Here is a 20937-nt window from a genome sequence, read left to right as displayed (position 1 = left end):
AAGATCATTATTAAAATAAGTTTTTTGACAAGAAAGAAAGAAAAACTAAATAACAGGAGATTAGCTTAATATATCTTCAGATGTAAACACTTATATTCTCCACAGGTCCAGAGTTATTTCTTTAAACAATAACAAAAAACAAGTTTAGGGAACGACATTATTCCTTGTTTTTTGAAAGATGATCAGCAACAGCAGCGAAACACGTGCACACACACACACACACACACACACACACACACACACACACACACACACACACACACACACACACACACACACACACACACACACACACACACACACACACACACACTTTGTGCTTCTACGCTTCCCTGCATGCCGTTAAGAGTTGCTGTCCACCTGCGTGGTGCTGACCTCTTCAGAAGGGCTATGGAAATATGTGAGTGTGAGACTATATTGACATATTTATTGAACACAATAAGAAACAGTTTCTGAAAACACTCTTGCCTAATGTGACTTTTCAAATATTTTAATAAAACGTATGTATGTATGTATGTATGTATGTATGTATGTATGTATGTATGTATGTATGTATGTATGTATGTATGTATGTATGTATGTATGTATGTATGTATGTATGTATGTATGTATGTATGTAGGTATAGATGGCTGGATGGATTTGTATAGATATTTTATTGAGTCTCTCATAGAATTTTGAATTAATTAATTATTTTTGCTCACCTGCTGGCTCTCAAAGGTCCAGGTGCTGTCGGGTAAAGACGCATCCAAAACACTTATCACCTCTTTAAAGTCAGTGGTGCTGCTGGGTTTAATCAATGTGAAATCACTGTACTCTGACATTGGAGACATACAGGACCTGAAGGACTGACTCTGAGACATCATGTCTCCTCCCAGGACCTCCACGTACTTTATAGGTCCATCAGTGTTGAGCTGAATCTGCAGGTTTCTGTTGGGGTTCTTGTAATCATCACAGTCGGTCCGTGTCATGCAGCAACTACCGCTGCTTCTGCTGTTCCTCATGCATTTCACCGTTAAGATGAGAAAAGTCACCAGAGACAGCACGGACACCGAGGCCAGAGAGAGAATCAAATAAAGGGTGATTCTCCCAGTTTTCTTGCTGGGCTCGGCCACTTTCTGTCGGAGGTCTAAGATGGGCTCATGGAGGCCGTCCTCCAGCAGAATGGACACCGTGACGGTGGCGGACTGGACCGGTTCCCCGTCGTCCTTGATCTCTATAAGCAGCCTCTGAGAGGAGTCGTCCTGCTCGGACACAGCGCGTTTAGTCCTCACCTCCCCTGTGTACATATTGACAGTGAACAGAGAGGCGTCCGTGGCCTCCGCCAGTTTGTAGGAGACCCAGGCGTTATGGCCCGAGTCAGCGTCCACGGCCGTCACCTTAGTGACCAGGTGACCCGCTTTAGCGGAGCGGGGCATCCTCTGATGAGAGAGGGAGCCCAGGGCAGCGGAGGAGGGGTAAATAACAGAGGGGGCGTTGTCGTTCTGGTCCAGGATAAAAACATGGACGGTGGCGTTGCTGCTGAGAGACGGAGAGCCCTGATCCTTTGCCTGAACCTGAATCTGAAACACCTTCAGCTTCTCATAGTCAAACGAGTGCATGCTGTAGATGCTGCCGTTATCTGAGTTAATGTAAACATAAGATGAGACAGAGACGTCCTGCACTTTAGAGTCCAAGATGGAGTAAGAGATTTTAGCGTTGTCACCCGAATCAGGATCAGTTGCTGACACTGAGCACAAAATGTTCCCAGGAGCGTGATTCTCTTTTACATAAACTACATAAGAACGCTGGGAGAAAACTGGTGGGTTGTCATTTACATCTAACAATTCAACAAGTATTGTTTTTTCACTCGATAATGGGGGCTTCCCGGAATCAGTAGCACTAATCTTGACACTATACTGGCCATTTTTTTCACGGTCAAGTGGCCCATTCGTCACTAATGAGTAATGGTTAGAGACTGAAGGATTTAACTTGAAGAGGGATTTGGAGGACACGCTTAACGTAATCTTACCATTGTCACCCGAATCTGGGTCTTTTGCACTTATCAATGCAATAACTGTTCCGATTGCCGAGTCTTCTGGAACAGGTGTTGTTAAAGACGTAACTATTATTTCAGGAATATTGTCGTTAATGTCAACTATTTTAATTTCGACGGAACAATGCCCATCCATTTTAGGGTTTCCTTTGTCTTTCGCAGTTATGTCAAATCTATGTAAAGGGTTCGTTTCATGGTCTAAACTTCCTTTGACAACAATAGCTCCAGTAAAAGGTTCAATGTCAAATAATGTTAAAATCAAATCCGGAGTTTGCTCTGCGAAGTAGTACTCGATTTCTCCATTTAGTCCTTCGTCTGCATCTGCAGCTTTAACGTGCAATATTTCAGTCCCAGGTCTTGCATTTTCGCTGACATTAGCTTCATATACCTGCTTTTCAAATTGTGGCGCATTATCATTGTTGTCAAGAACTATTACTGTTATTTCAGCTGTTCCCGAGCGTACCGGATCTCCACCATCTACAGCGGTGAGAATAAGATTGTGTACAGGCAGCTTTTCTCGATCAAGAGGTTTTTCGAGGACCAGTTCAGGGATTTTTCTACCATCCTTGTGGGTTTTCACAATCAATTTGAAATTATCATTTTTGCTTATAAGATAAGAGCGTACTGAATTAGTGCCGACATCGGGATCCTGTGCACTTTCTAAAGGAAACCGCGCGCCTGGATTGACCAATTCTGCAATTTGCAATATTTTCTCTTTAGTGAGAAAACTAGGAGAATTATCGTTTGTATCCTGAATTTCAATTTCGACTCTATGCAGCTGTAGGGGGTTATCTATGACTAGTTCCAAAGGCAACAAACATGACGGTCTTTGTCCACACAGATCTTCCCTGTCTATCCTATCAATCACCACCAGTTCTCCCTTCCCCAAGTCCACGTTAAAATACTGCTTACCAGCTTCCGAAGTTATCCGCAATTTACGTCGGTACAGTTCAGAGACAACCAAACCCAAATCTTTGGCTAGATTTCCTACCACAGAGCCCTGTTTCAGTTCCTCCGGGATGCTGTAGCGAGTCTGTCCGTCTATTGTACTCCACAAGAGAAAGAAATGATGCCACCACAAAAACACCTGCCATGCAGGCAATTTTTTCTGCATTATTCCTCGTTCCTTAAATCCCATATCTTCTCACTCCAATGCCAACTTCTTGACTGCTTAAGTGTAAAAGGTCTATGATCCAATGTAGATGCGTCCACAGAGACAGTCATGCTTTGTGTCTGCATATGCATCCCTCCTATCCTGTGCAGAACATTGCAATGGCTCCGACACTGAAGCTACTCGGTGAGCAGGAGTAGATCTCTTTGTACAGCTCTGAATTTCATTGGTGGACGACGCATAGCTATTCCCACCAATCGTGGCATCAGTAAGCGTCTACAGAACAGTGACGTAAAAATATGATTCATAGAAAAATAATCCTGGTTATTACGACTCTATAATATACAATATAATTGACTATACCCATTAAACAGTCTCCCAATCCCCTTAAACGCTTTGTATGTGTACTTGAAGACTATACATATAAATATGAAAACTATATGATACATGTATTATTGATAAACGCTGTGGATAATATAGATTACTAGATCTATAGTGTTCTAAAAATAACTGAAAGCCGTAGCCTCTTATGATCACTCATATAATGTTCTGTGTTACACCAGCATATATTCTCTTGCCTGTATGTAACTGCATGCATGCACATGCCTTTGTGGCTGATAAGGCTCTTCGTTGCCTTCCTGTGGCCAGAGAAAGCCAATGCAGCCTGCATACGTCAGTACGTCTTCGCAGCTCTCCACAAGCCTGGGAGAATTAATTATGTCAGCAACCAACGTAAAATGCCCGTATGGAGGTCTGTAGAGCAAATTAACAGGGAGGGGGAGTGCAGATGGTCTCTCTCTCTCTCTCTCTCTCTCTCTCTCTCTCTCTCTCTCTCTCTCTCTCCATTTTATTGACGTATTAGCCAGTGTAACACTAACGTCCTTCATAGATGTTTAAAAATCATGAACCATAATCATGCAATATCCCTCCACTGGCAGCAATCGTTAAACGCTGACATGTAAAATAATAAGAACGTTCAAAACGCATAAATTCAATGCTGCTTAAAGTAAAATAATCCGCAACACCACATGCAAATTACATTTGCGATACTCATCTGCTCTGTAGAGAGGCAGTGTGAGAGGCAGCGAGAGGGAGAGGGTGAGCGCCTGAGCGGATTTCAGCACCACACGTGTGGACAGCGCCACACAGGCGGCCAACTGCTGCTGCTGCATGCTGCTGGAGAGGCAGACAGCCTCACAAGCCCTCAACGAAGACAGCAGGCAGCCAAGAAACAAAATATTAACGTCCTTACTATTTTTCCTACAGCATACAGGAATACATACAGGAGGTGATCGGCCAGAAGACTAAAAAAAGACTAAAACACCCGATTAGATTTTACTGCATCTAACACAGGACACGAAATGAACGATGAATACAAAATATATAAATATAAAAAGCTCAAGAATGTATTGTCACATTTAAAATAATCAAGTTTGGATAATTTAAATTACATTATTATGCTAGATAACTTTATACTACTGGTATTTTCTCAGCTGGGAAAAGCAGCATTTGGAGATTCTTATGTGAGCATTTGGAAGCACACATGCATTTCATTCACATTTTAAATTTCACGTTACGCCTCAAATTGCATGTGTTCACTGCCAGGTGTTGAGCAACAGTACAATTCCGAAGTTTCATGGACTAAAACAATTCCATCCATTTATCCATTCATCCATTTTCCATACCCACTTATCCTGTTCATGCTGAAGCTTATCCCAGCATACACAGGACAGTAGGCAGGTTACACACTGAACAGGTCGTTGGGCTGTCTCATTGCCAGCACACAAAGGAGCACATTAATAATCACACAGAAAGCGGCAGACATGCATACCACAAAAAAGGACCCAGCAAGCCAGGGGATTTGAGCTTGTTTTGAGGTGACATTGCAATTGACAATGCCACTCCCATCTTCATACAGTCATTGTTCAACGTGAACAGTGCATGCATGATTTTATTACCCTAACCTGTATCATATTAACTAACACTGATAGAGTAGAAAATCAGCAACCCATGTAGAGTGTAAAGCAATGTAATACAAGAGAAAATATAATATCCAACAAAGGTATGTTTAGGTTTGGTTAAGTCTACTAAGTTAGAAGTTTGTGTGTTAAATCAGTTGTATAGTAAGTTTTAAAGCTGTTAGTGTGTGGTTTTGATCTACATTATATAAAATGTTTTTATTTCAAGTATTTGGCAACACAGTTATGTGTATGATATACTAATTTCTATATATAATATATAATACAGTCATTTTGGAGGCTGCAGTCTGTTATGCTGTTGAATTATAGTGTGTTATACTAGCATGTGTTTCTCTTATTTAGTCCACCATATCTATGTCAATGGGGAAGGGATAAATAACAGAAATACCTCATCCTCCATAATGACCATAACGTTTAACCAACACCTCTTCAAAACTGTTTCAACAACATTTTTACATCATAACCCTCATTTAATGACCGTTGTATTAGGCTACATTAGTTTATACAATATACACCTACAATACATTACAATCCATTACAGCAACACCAAAAATTACAGCCTGAAAAAAGACCAAAGAGTTGAATCAATACTTTGCTGGTTTTTAATTGGTTTTTTTTCCTGACTGAGTTTGAGTCAAGTTCCCCTGATAAGTTAGAATACTGCAGGTTGGGCTTAAGACGTCCTCTTAATATGCTATGTTTGTGTCACTTGTGCTGTATTTTCTTTACCCACTGTATTCCAATAGTTTATTTAACCATTGTTATATCTGTCTTTATGATTGACTGAGGTGGATGGTTGTCCAGAGCACAAAAACACAGGGTAGAATCCAAGATACAGTGCTGTACAGGATAATCACTGCAACTTCCATACAAGCACAAGTGACTTTACCAGCTGGTTTCCTCTGCTATACTTTCCTTAAACCACATAAGCCTGTTAGTAGGAAGAGCTATCCAACTTCTTGTTCAAATGTAAAGTGCTTTGGTACCTTGTAAAAGAGTGTATGTACAAAGGAGCTAAAATACTGATTCAAAATAGATTTCAGTCTATTCAAATTTAAATTGAATTGTCCACTATACAGGATAGATAGTAATGGTGTCCATGGGATAATAACATCCCGGTCAGATAAAACACATCATATTTGAGCATACAGCCACTCAAACTGTAATACAGGATCAGTTGTCAACAATTGCTAAGTCCACCAACGCCTGATTGAAGCAATCATCAGTGGTGACAGGTGTGTATTGAGGTATGTTAACAGATATATCGCTTGAGGAAAATCTGATTAACCTTAATCTAACTCAGTGCCAATATCTAATGTTTGGATCTTGTAAAACATACAGTATTTGCTGCCATAGTCTGTGTTATAATTATGTTACTGCATGGCGATGTGGAGTATGATGTTCAGTTGCCAGTGTATCAATAATCAGTGCTATTTGTAGAATCATGAATGTTTGTACCACTCTTTGTGTTTGATGGCTGTGAACAACAAAGATGAAAACTATTTCTTACCTTATTTGGTGAGTCAGGATTTAACAGGAGTCAGGGAGGAGACAGGAACAGCACAAGGAAACAAGAGGAACACATGAAAGAGAAAAACAAGAGACAAAGGATGTCAGTTAGACTGGTGGCCAGTATATCAATTCTGGCTTTGGGAAGCAACCAACATACTTACCATGTGGCTCACAACAAATGGGTGTTGTTATTCATGTCTTGAGTTTTGATTGATAATTAATTGTCTCTCATGATTGGATTGCTCACAAAAACAGTTCACTGTGTTTGCATATAAACTATTAAAGATTAAATATATGGAAACAATTATGTGTTGTTTTATCTGTACCTTTTTGATAATGATAAGATTGGGAATCCACTAGCACACACTTTGATAATATATTGTGGCTTATCATTCAACAGAAAGTATTCAAATGCAAAAGTATGATACATTCATTAAACATATTATGATAACACTATAAAAATCAGAGCTGTTTGTTTTAACAAAAATGAACAGGGATCGGGACATAACCTTTATTGATGAAAGAATGAACCAAGTAAATTATCAAACTCACACAAGAAAATAGGGAACATATTGCTTTGTGAGTGTATATGTGTGTGAATGAATGAGAGAGTGAGAGACAGACAAAGAGAAAGGATGGATCTTCAAAGAAACTTTGTTTTAGCAGTTGCTGTCCTTGTATGTGGGATGATGATAATTATAAAACAAAAAAATAATAATATTGTTGAGAAAGGTAGCTCTGCCTCTGTGGGTAGAAAATGACACCACAGAGTCCAGAGTTACAAGTCCATGTGATTGCCTTGCCAAAAATATATCCAGTCATTGCTTGATGAATCAATTTTCAACAGCATTCACTTAATAGTTTATCATACATTAAATTAACGTGCCCTTCAAACAGAAGCATTAAAATACTTTGGTACAGTACAACCACTTCATTCTCCACTAAAACACTACAACAATCATTGCTGAGGGAACTGACAACTTTGGAAACCCTGCACAACCACCAATGTATTAAATACATCCAGAATACTGCACTGCTGCACAAAGCCACTACCCTTATAGCAACAGCAGGGGGCCTCGAGGCGATGCCCTCAGATAAATCCATGCCTTATTAATGAGATTCTTTGGTCTCTGACCCTGTATTTGTCACAACTGATGTGTGCAGGAGTGTCTTTGTGAGAGCAAATACAAGCTTCTTAGACAACGCAAAGCAGCTACTGTTTTTTGAAATAAGACTGTAGTTTTAATGATACCCTGTAATAAACCTTTTGTTTGTGCACATGAGCACATTTTAAGTAATAACACAATGTTGGTCCAAAAAACACATCCATCCAAAACAAACAGTTCAATAAGGAAAGAAGAAAGAAAGGACACCAAAAGACTGTTCTTCTTATCATTTAACAGAATCAAAGAATAATGAAAAAAATGGTTATTTTAAGCCTACATGTTAGTCAATATACTAATCATGGACCTTTTTTTTTCGGAAACAAGGGAAGGCACAACAAACAGGCAAGCATCCATCAGAGCAAATATTAAGAGGGGCCATGATCACCCTCTCCCCCTCCCCTTTCTTTATCATCTGTCACCTCAAGTTTGAGGATTCTGCACCTATTTGCCCAAAATAGGGGTGTTTTCTTTCCTCCAACTATCAACAAATGCATGGAGCCATCACAGCTCAAAGGATGTATCTGCTGCTGACCCCCTGTGGCTTAATGGAAAATGGTACAGCCCTGCCAGTGAGTCAGCTTGTTGCTATGGTAACACATCCCACCTCCCTTCCTTGCATCCCACCTTGCTTCCTGTGAGCTGGAGATGGTGGCAAAAAAAGAAGAGCTACAAAAACAACATGGACAATAAAGAAGACATAGGAAGGAAGATAAATGATGATCACACAGATTTGTTCTTTGATGATATGTTCAAACAAAGCGCATAATTATTGACAACTGGGTAATAAAGCAACTCTTGATAAATGGCTGAAAAGTGATACTTAGGAGATATTTCTTCTCGTCATGAACATGGCGACCTACACAAGGATGAAATGTCACTGTATGGTGCATAATTTCTTTTTATAGACAGCACAAAATGTCCTACACTGAGCAATCTTCCTCTCCCTTTCTCTCTGTCTCTCTCTGCAGCAGAGTGGTGCAGCTGGAGAGGGGGAGGGGAGGGGAGGGATGCAGAAAATGAGATCAGGAGGAAAAAGGGAGACTGTTGGAAACCAAGAATGACTGCTGAACAGTGGCTAACCAGTTTTGGCTGCGATTTGACACAATGTTAACTATAGTGACTGAGTAAATGCAGTTAGCAAAGCAAATTGTTTTTTTTGTAATAGAATAACAAAGTGAACAAAATGTATGATAAATGTGGAAGTCATATTATGTAACTACAGTAACATAATATTTATAATTTTTCACTACATCTTTACTCTCATACAAGGCAAGACTCTGTCATTCTTCAAAATCCCATAATTACATTTGTGTATTTGATTAGGAGAGTCAAACACACAATTGCAATCCGGCACTACACTGATGTCAACATTTGACCTTTGAGAATATATTTTAGCAATGCCTGCGTGGCTATGGATTCTTTCAGCGGTTGACACAAGTTTGCCATTGCCCTATATTACACAGTTCTAGGTAATCCCTACTGTAATCCTTCCCAGAGAATCAGCCATTGCAGAACTCCACACTTCAACCTCTGGGACACCAACACACATCCAAACGCAACATCGTATGTATGGTCTCAAGCACACACATGTCAGGTTTAGAAACCTTCATGAAAAGAAAGGTACACTTAATTAAAGTATGCATGCACATGATTGAATTGTCTTCCGTTTCCTGGTAAATAACCTCTGTGGAAAAATCTGTTTTTGTCTTCCCATAAACCTGATGCATCGGAGGAACACAGTAAAATTGATATCTGCACCATAATCAATACATTTCCCATCTGCACATTAATACCTGCTACATGCAAAATAAACTCTTCACAAATAGTGCCTGTATAGGCTTATTCTAATATACTTCTAAGATACAATATACATTTTACTTGCCCCTCTTCCACAGTGAAAGACTAAGTCAGGGTCAAGTACAGAATAGTTTTGTGTCCCTGACATTTAAGCAGTGTGAAGGCTTATTGAAGAGGAGCATGAAGCTACAGTTTAAGGATGATCTCCAACTGCAGGGCCCAATTCTGTACCAGTTCAAAGGTGCCACTTTTGTATCAAACAGCATAACATCATTCCAAGAGGGACAGACAGCAACTGTCATTACATGGAAAGTACTGTGTATATATTTTTTTTCTGTTGATATCATCAACTGATATTGAGATCAGTGTATTAAAGTGCAGTATGTCTGTTCTGAGGGAATTAAGTCACATCCTAAGGTCCCTGTTATCTTGGATATCTTGTAAACAAAAATACAATAAAGGGTTGTAGTACAAAAATTAACCACATCCCCAAACCCACACATAGTTCAGTATGTGAGCAAGCCCCAACGACATACACATGGGCACACAGCTGCACACCAGACAGCTTGGCTAGGAAGGCGGGACACTTAAACAAGATCTTTGGCCTGTGGGAACCAGGAGCTTCTGCACGTGATTATAGTTTTGTGGTCAGTAACAACTTGAACAACAAAATTAATGATGACAGCTCCAAGGTAGGTTTTTTTTTAACAAAAGAAAGACAAAAACAACAACACGCTGAAGGGGTACAAGGTACAAAACAGGCTGAACTATTTAACTGCTTGAAAAGACGTTTCTGTGAGCTTTGACCCCTATGGAGACACTCACCAATAGAATTTATGGTACTCAGTAAAAAACCTTCTATTAACAACCCTGACAACATGAGAGAAAAAGGTTGAAACAGGCAAATCAGACACAGATGTGGGCTGATAATGATGACAGACTGCTTCTGGCGGATATAGCGGTTAAGACAATTTATCTACGTTTTGGCCTTGTAGTTTGTGAACTTCCAGTTCCACTTTCACACACACACATAATATCCTGCAGACTTTACTACTAAAACACACACACACCACCCAGAGCGACCAGACACAGCATACTAGTTGATGTGATGTTTCCTCCGATACCGGACAGGACTCAGCAAACATAATTGCAGACAGACTATCCTTATCCACATCACACTAGCATTTAGTCATCACTCATGCATCAAGCCGGATCTTTAAATTACGTAATATCTGCCCTTTTATCTGATCGTATTCACACTCAGTTTATACTATAACAGATATCATACACACATGCCCTTATTTTCCTCATCACAGGCATCATTCTTACAACAGGGTTATTTTTGCCCAGTCCACCACATTTATAATGTTAAAACACAACACATCACTTTCATATTCAGCATATAATGTAATCCCTCACATGTGGAGACCCGAAGTCCCTCAATGTATAACTCTTAGCAGTCTGTATGATGCTTATTAAAATTAGTATTTCACAGACTTTGTGGAAAGCTAGATTTGAATACATTCTCGGTCTGTTTTCCTTTGTCATGAAATGTTTCCATTCAAACACATTCAGCATCTCTTCTAATTTTTGACCCCCCCATGTCATTTGTTATATAACTAATGATCTCTAGATCGAGACTTCTCTCCCTCTCTCCCTCTCTGTCTCTGTATGTCTCTCTCTCTCCTTCGATTCCTTTATGTTTTGATTTAAGAAACATCTCAGGCTGTCTGCGTCCTTTACAGGCAGTCAGTAAATATAACTATATCATACACAAGACTTCCCTGAGCCCTCAATCTCAGCAGACAAAGAGGGCTGTAGATCAAAATGGCTGCCGTGCATCACTAACACGAAAGCTGCACAGGGATGGTGGAGACTGTGCCGGTTACCACGTGCCTCTACCCCTCCCCCGCTGCCTCTCTCTGCCTCTCCATCACACTGCTTTTCTCCCTTGTTCTCAATCTTCCAGGCAACAGTAGAAACCATTCCCTCTTCCCTAATACCACATTTTAAACCTCTTAATCAAAATGTTTGTGTCAATATTTGCATTTTGTATTGATTTGCATTACCTCCCTTTCTTATAGTTTGCATGCATCTATCCCTGCTTATTTCTCTGTCTGTGTGTGCAGCCCTATGCCCATGGCTGCACCGTGTTATGAAGGGAACTAGGTCACTGAAAAAGAAGTGCACTGCCTGGTTGTGTGTTTCTATGCAGAACATATCTGTAGCAATGCTTTAGCATGGATGATGACCAGCATCTCTTTCTTTGATTGTAGCTTTTGTATTGTTTTCTCACACAAACAGTACGCTAGTACTCAGTCTGTTACAGTTGAAAGGGATCCAAACATAGTTAACTAAACCTATTCATACGTGGTTTGTCTGCATATAGCATCCCATTTCAATGTCATTGCATATAAATCACAGCACTATATGATAAACTAATTAATATGAATGTCAGAGAATGGAATTAAGCTGAAAAAATGCAGCAAAAAATACATCATGGAGGAGATAGTGTCATGAAGCAAAAGTACAAGTACAAGTATCTGACACAGTGTACCTTAAAAACTAGATATGAATCCACAAAGGTAGATACAAGTGAAGCCTTTGTTTGAAGCAGGCTAGAAAATCAACAACTTTGTTGGAGTATATGCACTTTGAAGAGCAAAAACAGGAGAAACAGGAGAAACAGACTTACATCATGTTTTAGCAATATTCAATGTTCTAATGAGGACCTAACATATTCAAATTGTTTTAGGGGAACGTTTGGTCAGTAGAAGAGTACGGGGCATGAAAGGGGGCACATTACATTGTGCAATGTTGAGACATGCCTTAGCAGAGACAGAAAATATCATATTCTTTCAAGTATTAAGATTTTTCGACTATCGATAACACTTTTTGTAACTCTTATACTATTATTTTTTTATAATGTTGGCACTGCTTTTGGCAAAATAGAAAGATAGTCTGAAACTGAGTAGGATTTTCATATATATATATTGATCCAGAAAAAAAACCAAAAAAAAACCCACAAGAAACACAAGTTCTGAAGAAATAAGGAGGTGGTTGATCTCACCTCTGTGAGCAAAACCTCTGACTCTGTTGTATGCCTTGGAACTGTCCTGGTGGTACCATGGTCAACACTCAGAGTGCTCTGACTAAAGGGTCGGGAGCACTTGATATCACTCTTCCGGGAGTCAGTCGTTCCGTACACCTCATAACTGAATGCCTGCTTCAACGTACCGGTACCTCCTACGTCTGCATAAAGGGGTGGGTAATATGGAATAACAGGAAGATTCCCAGTTGATTTGTAAAACACGCGCTCGCGTCTCCATCTGTAGATCTTCACTGATATAATAACCACTAAACACGTGATGAAGAGGAAGGAAACTACAGCCAAAGCCAACACTAAGTAGAAAGTCAGGCTGTCATTGTACTCCTTGTCTTGTGTAAAGTCAGTGAACTCAGACAGCACTTCAGGGAAGCTGTCCGCCACCGCCACGTTAACAATGACTGTAGCTGAACGAGAGGGCTGCCCGTTGTCCTCCACTATAACAGTCAGTCTTTGTTTCACAGCATCTTTATCAGTGACTTGGCGGATAGTTCTTATTTCTCCATTCTGTAAGCCCACTTCAAACAGCGCCCTGTCTGTGGCTTTCTGCAGTTTATAGGAGAGCCAGGCATTCTGTCCAGAGTCCACATCAACAGCCACCACTTTAGTGACCAGATAGCCCACATCTGATGAACGAGGCACCATCTCAGCCACCAGAGAGCCACCAGTCTGGACTGGGTACAGAACCTGAGGAGGGTTGTCGTTCTGGTCCTGGATCATTACTTTCACAGTCACATTACTACTGAGTGGAGGGGAGCCTCCATCCTGCGCTTTTACGCGAATATGGAACTCTTTTGTTTGCTCATAGTCGAAGGAACGCAGAGCAAGTATCTCTCCACTCTCTGCATTCACTGAAAAATAAGTAGAGGCTGACATTCCATTCAGTTGGCCCTCCTCAAGGAAATAGGAAATGCGTGCATTGTTGCCAGAGTCTTTGTCACTGGCTTTGACAGAGAGCAGTGCCGTACCAGGTGAATTATTTTCAGTGATGAAAGCTGTGCTAAATGATTGAGGGAACATTGGGGCGTGGTCGTTTACGTCCGATATTCTTAAATTAATTGTCTTGTTTGTGGAATATGGCGGCGAACCCTCGTCGATTGCAGTTATAGTTATGTTATATTCAGGCGCTGTTTCACGATCCAAAACATCGTCAGACATCAGACTATAAAAATTTGTCGATGATGACTTGATTTTGAAAGGCAAATCTTTGCTAATAAAACACCTAACTTGGCCATTTTTATCTGAGTCCAGGTCTTTGATATTGAGCATTGCTATAACAGTATCTGGAGCCGAATCCTCTGGTATGGGATTGGAGAGGGAAATTATGCTTATGACAGGGGCATTGTCATTTAGGTCGGTCACCTCAATTAGCACCTTGCTTGTGTCTGCCAGCCCTCCTTTGTCAGTAGCTTCAATATCAATTTCATAATTTTTAGCTTTTTCATAATCTAACATACCAACTACAGTCATAACCCCAGTATGGGGATCCATATTAAACAGTGATGATGCACTATCGGTATGTTGGGAAAAAGAATACACTACCTCTTCGTTTGCTCCTTTATCATTATCAGTGGCACTGACTCTTAAAATAACAGTGCCCCGAGAAACGTTTTCAGGAACGCTTACTCTGTAAACAGACTGACTGAATGCTGGTGCATTGTCATTTGCATCCAAAACGACCACATTTATTTTGACAGAACCCGATTTCTGAGGATTACCACCGTCAAATGCTGTCAGAGTTAATTTATGTTCTTCTTGTTTTTCTCTGTCAAGTGACGTGTGAAGGACCATTTCAATATATTTTGTGCCATCAGGCCGTGAGACAACATTCAATTTAAAATGATCTGTCGGGTTGAGTTTGTATGTCTGAAGGGTGTTATGTGATACATCGGGATCTTTAGCACTCTCAAGTGAATAGCGAGCCCCTGGAGAGGCAGATTCACTAACCTGAAATCTGTATTCTTTCTTCGAAAAAAACGGAGCATTATCATTAATATCTGTGATCTCTACATCAATTCGATGCAACTCCATTGGATTTTCTAGGATTATTTGGAAATGAAGAGAGCAGGGAGACACTTGCTTGCACAATTCTTCTCTGTCTATTCTTTTAGCCACGACCAACGTTCCCTTTTCTGCATTAAGACCAATGTACTCACTGCCGTCCTCGGTAAATATCCTAGCCCGCCCAGATTTCAGCCGCTTAACGTCCAAGCCTAGGTCCTGAATTATATTTCCGACAACAGAGCCCGTCGCCATTTCCTCGGGTACAGAATAACGGACCTGACCCATAGCCAATTCTGCGACACAAATGCAGAGAAGCAGTGACCATGAGAGTGATTTTCTTTCGGTCACAACACAAAAAACACCGATCATGACGAGAGCGTTCGCAAAATCCGAGTAGAATTACAAAACCACTGTATCAAGTTCCGACCAAATGATCATGAGCGCATTGTTGAGGACCGTCTTTGTCACTCTATAGTTACGATTAGAATAAAGCCCCAAAACGCATCAGACTGACGAGGGAGGACTTCACTCAGGAAAATAACCTTTCCTCACACTAACCAACAGCGGCACTTAGGGACTTGAACATAAACTGCAGACATATCTTTAACAATACGGGTTGAGATATTCTTACTTGTACAAACATGATAGATAAATACAGATAGATAAATACAGATAGCTAGCTAGCTAGAAATATATATATATATATATATATATATACACACACACACACATAGATAGATAGATAGATAGATAGATAGATAGATAGATAGATAGATAGATAGATAGATAGATAGATAGATAGATAGATAGATAGATAGATAGATAGATGATGTGTCACTGTCCATGGTACTGGATTTAACAATGGCCGTGGTATGCTTCTACTATAATTTCTAACCTCTGGAGGAGAGTCTGGTTCATCCAGGATGCTCCTTTCACTCTGTATCCGCTGCATCGTTCCTGTAGAACTGGGGTCCATTATCAGCACGTTCTGACTACCGGCTCCGCCGAACTTACAGTCACTCTTTCTGGAGTCAGTCGTCCTGCACACCTCGTAGTTGTACACGTGTTGGAGAGTCCCTGTCCCCAAAGTGTCTGAGTAACGTGGTGGATAATACGGAATCACAGGGAGATTGGAGTGATACATGACGCGAGACTGTCTCCATCTGTAGATCTTCACTGATATAATAACCACTAAACACGTGATGAAGAGGAAGGAAACTACAGCCAAAGCCAACACTAAGTAGAAAGTCAGGTTGTCATTGTACTCCTTGTCTTGTGTAAAGTCAGTGAACTCAGACAGCACTTCAGGGAAGCTGTCCGCCACCGCCACGTTAACAATGACTGTAGCTGAACGAGAGGGCTGCCCGTTGTCCTCCACTATAACAGTCAGTCTTTGTTTCACAGCATCTTTATCAGTGACTTGGCGGATAGTTCTCTTATTTCTCCATTCTGTAAGCCCACTTCAAACAGCGCCCTGTCTGTGGCTTTCTGCAGTCTATAGGAGAGCCAGGCATTCTGTCCAGAGTCCACATCAACAGCCACCACTTTAGTGACCAGATAGCCCACATCTGCTGAACGAGGCACCATCTCAGCCACCAGAGAGCCACCAGTCTGGACTGGGTACAGAACCTGAGGAGGGTTGTCGTTCTGGTCCTGGATCATTACTTTCACAGTCACATTGCTACTGAGTGGAGGGGAGCCTCCATCCTGCGCTTTGACGCGGAAGTGGAAATCTTTGATCTGCTCGTAGTCAAAAGAGCGCACTGCATGGATGACTCCACTATCAGCACTAACGGACACATATGAGGAGACTGGCACTCCGTTAACAGAGGAGTCCTCCAGTATGTAAGAAACACGGGCATTCTGGTTCCAGTCAGCGTCTCTGGCTTTCACTGTGAATATAGAGAGACCTGGTGTGTTGTTTTCTACAATGTAGGCCTCATATGAGCTCCTCTCAAAGACAGGCGCGTTATCATTCACATCAGAGATCTGCAAGGTGAGAGTGACGCTGCTGGAGAGGGAGGGCTCTCCCTCATCAGAGCAGGTCATCGTTATGTTATAACCAGAGGCTGTCTCTCTGTCTAATTCACTGTCTGTAATCAAACTGTAGAAATTAATGGTTGTAGACTTCATCACAAAAGGAATATTATCATTTATACTGCATTGAACCCTGCCATTTTCACCGGAGTCTGCGTCCTCAATATTGATCATTGTCACAACAGTACCGGGTTTGGCATCTTCTGGTATGACGTTTGATTTTGACAATACATGGATATCGGGTTTATTATCATTCATGTCAATCACGTCGATTATCACTTTACAGGAGTCAACTAGTCCTCCATCATCACTAGCCCGGATGTTTATCTGAAATGTTCGAGCTCTTTCATAGTCAACATTTCCTTTTAGCCGAATTTCACCACTTTCATCATTTACTTCAAATAACCCACGGGCATGATCTAAAATACTCGAAATAGAATACTTTATCCTTCCATAAGATCCATGATCTGCATCTGTTGCAGTAACTGTCACCACAACTGTTCCTACTGGCGCATTTTCTTTTATAGACGCTTTATAAATAGGTTGCGTAAAAACAGGGGCATTGTCATTAGCGTCTAAAACAGTGATCAGAATCTGCATTGTTCCTGTCATCCGCGGCTCTCCTCCATCCACCGCCGTCAGAACTAAAGAAAGGTCCTCATTCCTTTCTCTGTCAAGAGGTTTCTCCAACACCATTTCAACGTTTTTCGTTCCATCTGCTTGATCGTGTAATTTAAGAACAAAATTGTCTGTCGGTTCAAGTTTATACATTTGTAAACCATTCGACCCTACATCAGGATCAACTGCGCGATCTAACATAAATTTAGCTCCGGTAACAGCGGATTCACTTATTCTAAATTTGACGTCGTTTTTTTCGAAGGATGGAGAGTTATCATTAACATCTGTGATTTCAATGGTTACACTGTAAAATTCCATCGGATCCTCTAATATAATCTTAAAATGCAAAGCGCAAGGCGTCGTTTGTCCACAGAGCGCCTCTCTGTCTATCCTATCTTTGATGAGGAGGACTCCTCTATCGTTATTCAGCTCAATATATCCGTCACTGTCTCGAGTAAAAATGCGAGCTTTACCCGATTTTAGTCTTTTAACATCCAAGCCAAAATCCCTCGCCATGTTGCCTACAAGAGAACCTTTTGCCATTTCCTCGGGAATGGAGTAGCTGACTTGTCCGAGCACCAAGCGGAGGGAAAGGACCAAGAGAAACGACAGTACTTGCCCTCTCATTGTTCTGCCCGACACTATTCCAGTGTAAAACAAGTATGCTATGGTTTTTGAGTTATTTCCCTGCGATTTTTTCCGTCAACGCTGGTTTTTAAAGCATAATCCAAATATGAAAAAACATCCCAGTATCTCCGGTAAAATCCAGACGTTGTGCTTTGCTTCTGTCTGTTCCTCTCTCGAAAATAAAGACATGGTGGGAGGTACAATGAGTCTGCGGTAAATCTAATACAGACTGGCCGACAGCGGCACTCTGAGTTCATAGAGTAAAATTGCATTTGAAATTTGCCAAACAAACGGACAAGACCTGGTAAAGATTTAAAGGCAGCAAAGACAAAAAACACTTCTCCTGTGACTGGCGAGTATGGTTTCATATTACAACTACTTGGTTAATAAAAAAAATAGGTTGTAAGAAAATGTGATACCCATCTAAAGAGATAACAGAAATATAACGTGAAAACAACATGGTTTGAATATATAAACAATGTCGCTCTCCAAGGTCCTGAATATAAGAGGAAAGTGATTTAAGGAGTTACTTTGATAGACAGCTAGAAAGTGCTAACCTCTAGAGGAGAGTCTGGTTCATCCAGGATGCTCCTTTCACTCTGTATCCGCTGCATCGTCCCTGTAGAACTGGGGTCCATTATCAGCACGTTCTGACTACCGGCTCCGCCGAACTTACAGTCACTCTTTCTGGAGTCAGTCGTCCTGCACACCTCGTAGTTGTACACGTGTTGGAGAGTCCCTGTCCCCAAAGTGTCTGAGTAACGTGGTGGATAATACGGAATCACAGGGAGATTGGAGTGATACATGACGCGAGACTGTCTCCACCTGTAGATCTTCACTGATATAATAACCACTAAACACGTGATGAAGAGGAAGGAAACTACAGCCAAAGCCAACACTAAGTAGAAAGTCAGGTTGTCATTGTACTCCTTGTCTTGTGTAAAGTCAGTGAACTCAGACAGCACTTCAGGGAAGCTGTCCGCCACCGCCACGTTAACAATGACTGTAGCTGAACGAGAGGGCTGCCCGTTGTCCTCCACTATAACAGTCAGTCTTTGTTTCACAGCATCTTTATCAGTGACTTGGCGGATAGTTCTTATTTCTCCATTCTGTAAGCCCACTTCAAACAGCGCCCTGTCTGTGGCTTTCTGCAGTCTATAGGAGAGCCAGGCATTCTGTCCAGAGTCCACATCAACAGCCACCACTTTAGTGACCAGATAGCCCACATCTGCTGAACGAGGCACCATCTCAGCCACCAGAGAGCCACCAGTCTGGACTGGGTACAGAACCTGAGGAGGGTTGTCGTTCTGGTCCTGGATCATTACTTTCACAGTCACATTGCTACTGAGTGGAGGGGAGCCTCCATCCTGAGCTTTGACACGGAAGTGGAAATCTTTGATCTGCTCGTAGTCAAAAGAGCGCACTGCATGGATGACTCCACTATCAGCGCTAACGGACACATATGAGGAGACTGGCACTCCGTTAACAGAGGAGTCCTCCAGTATGTAAGAAACACGGGCATTCTGGTTCCAGTCAGCGTCTCTGGCTTTCACTGTGAATATAGAGAGACCTGGTGTGTTGTTTTCTACAATGTAGGCCTCATATGAGCTCCTCTCAAAGACAGGCGCGTTATCATTCACATCAGAGATCTGTAAGGTGAGAGTGACGCTGCTGGAGAGGGAGGGCTCTCCCTCATCAGAGCAGGTCACCGTTATATTATAATCCGAGGATCTCTCTCTGTCTAAATCACTGTCTGTTACCAAGCTATAGAAATTATTTGAGGATGATTTCAAGATAAAAGGAATATTCTCATTTATAAAACACTGAACTTTACCATTCTCATCTGAGTCTGGGTCTTGGATGTTAATCATTGTAACGACTGTATTAGGGTTTGCACTCTCTGATATAATAGCTGATTTAGACATGATTTTAATCAGTGGTTCATTATCATTTATATCGATGACATCGACTATCACTTTACAAGAATCAGTTAGCCCCCCGTTATCCATTGCGCGTACATTTATCTGAAAGTTTCGTTTCTTTTCATAATCCAAATGTCCAGTCAACCTAACCTCACCGCTGTCCTCATTCACGTCAAACATGTGTCTGACGTCATCGAACGTGTTTGTGATTGAGTATGTTACTTTGCCATTTAATTGATGATCAGCATCTGAAGCACTGACAGTGGTCACGATCGTGCCCGTTGCGCTATTTTCCGCTACACTGCCTTTATATATGGGCTGTGTAAAAACAGGCGCATTGTCATTGGCATCTAACACGGTGATGAGGATCTGCATTGTTCCCGACATCTGTGGTTCTCCTCCATCTACAGCCGTCAACGCCAGAGAAATTAACTCGTTTTTCTCCCTGTCCAGAGATTTTTGTAAGACCATCTCAACGTTCTTTGAACCATCTGCTTGGTTGTGCAGTTTAAGTAAAAAATTATCACTTGGCTTGAGAACGTAGCTTTGAAGACTATTTATTCCTACATCTAAATCCACTGCTCTTTCTAAAACAAATTTGGCCCCGACAACTGCAGACTCGCTGATTCTGAATTTAATGTCGCTTTTTTCGAAAGACGGTGCATTATCGTTAACATCTGTAATTTCAACCGTTACACTGTAAAATTCCATAGGATTCTCTAACACAATCTGAAAATGCACAGCACACGGGGTCGTATCACCGCACAACGCCTCTCTGTCTATTCTCTCTTTGATAAGGAGGACTCCTCTTTCGCTATTCAGCTCGATGTATTCTCTGCTATCACCAGAATAAACACGAGCGTTGCCCAACTTCAGTCGTTTAACGTCTAAACCTAAATCCTGAGCGATATTACCAACCAAAGAGCCTTTCGCCATTTCCTCCGGAATAGAGTAGCTGACCTGGCCAAAGACCGAACTAAAAGAGAGGATCGAGATAAACAACAGTACTTGCCGTCTCATTGTTT

At 41.2% G+C, this 20937-nt stretch overlaps 4 protein-coding genes across 4 annotated transcripts in view; all 4 read right to left on the bottom strand.

Moving 5' to 3' along the window:
• LOC129089894 (protocadherin gamma-C5-like) overlaps positions 1–20937 on the bottom strand; it is a 211440-nt gene that overhangs the window by 36784 nt on the left and 153719 nt on the right. The gene's annotated exons all lie outside the window — the stretch shown is intronic.
• pcdh1g22 (protocadherin 1 gamma 22) lies at positions 685–3147 on the bottom strand. The gene has a single exon (XM_054598154.1). It carries the CDS (start codon positions 3145–3147, stop codon positions 685–687), a length of 2463 nt encoding a protein of 820 aa, XP_054454129.1.
• On the bottom strand, positions 4058–15852 carry LOC129090504 (protocadherin beta-11-like). Its single transcript, XM_054598153.1, has 6 exons — positions 15604–15852; positions 15251–15261; positions 12669–15045; positions 8406–8467; positions 4184–4320; positions 4058–4095 (listed from the first exon to the last, which is right to left on the bottom strand). Exons 1-6 carry the CDS (start codon positions 15850–15852, stop codon positions 4058–4060), a joined length of 2874 nt encoding a protein of 957 aa, XP_054454128.1.
• LOC129089901 (protocadherin beta-16-like) lies at positions 18533–20932 on the bottom strand. Its single transcript, XM_054597317.1, has one exon. The coding sequence runs from the start codon at positions 20930–20932 to the stop codon at positions 18533–18535; it is 2400 nt and encodes a 799-aa protein (XP_054453292.1).

Source organism: Anoplopoma fimbria, chromosome 4 (assembly GCF_027596085.1).
Source record: "Anoplopoma fimbria isolate UVic2021 breed Golden Eagle Sablefish chromosome 4, Afim_UVic_2022, whole genome shotgun sequence".
Classification (NCBI taxonomy): domain Eukaryota; kingdom Metazoa; phylum Chordata; class Actinopteri; order Perciformes; family Anoplopomatidae; genus Anoplopoma; species Anoplopoma fimbria.
This window is presented reverse-complemented; position numbering and strand designations above follow the sequence as displayed.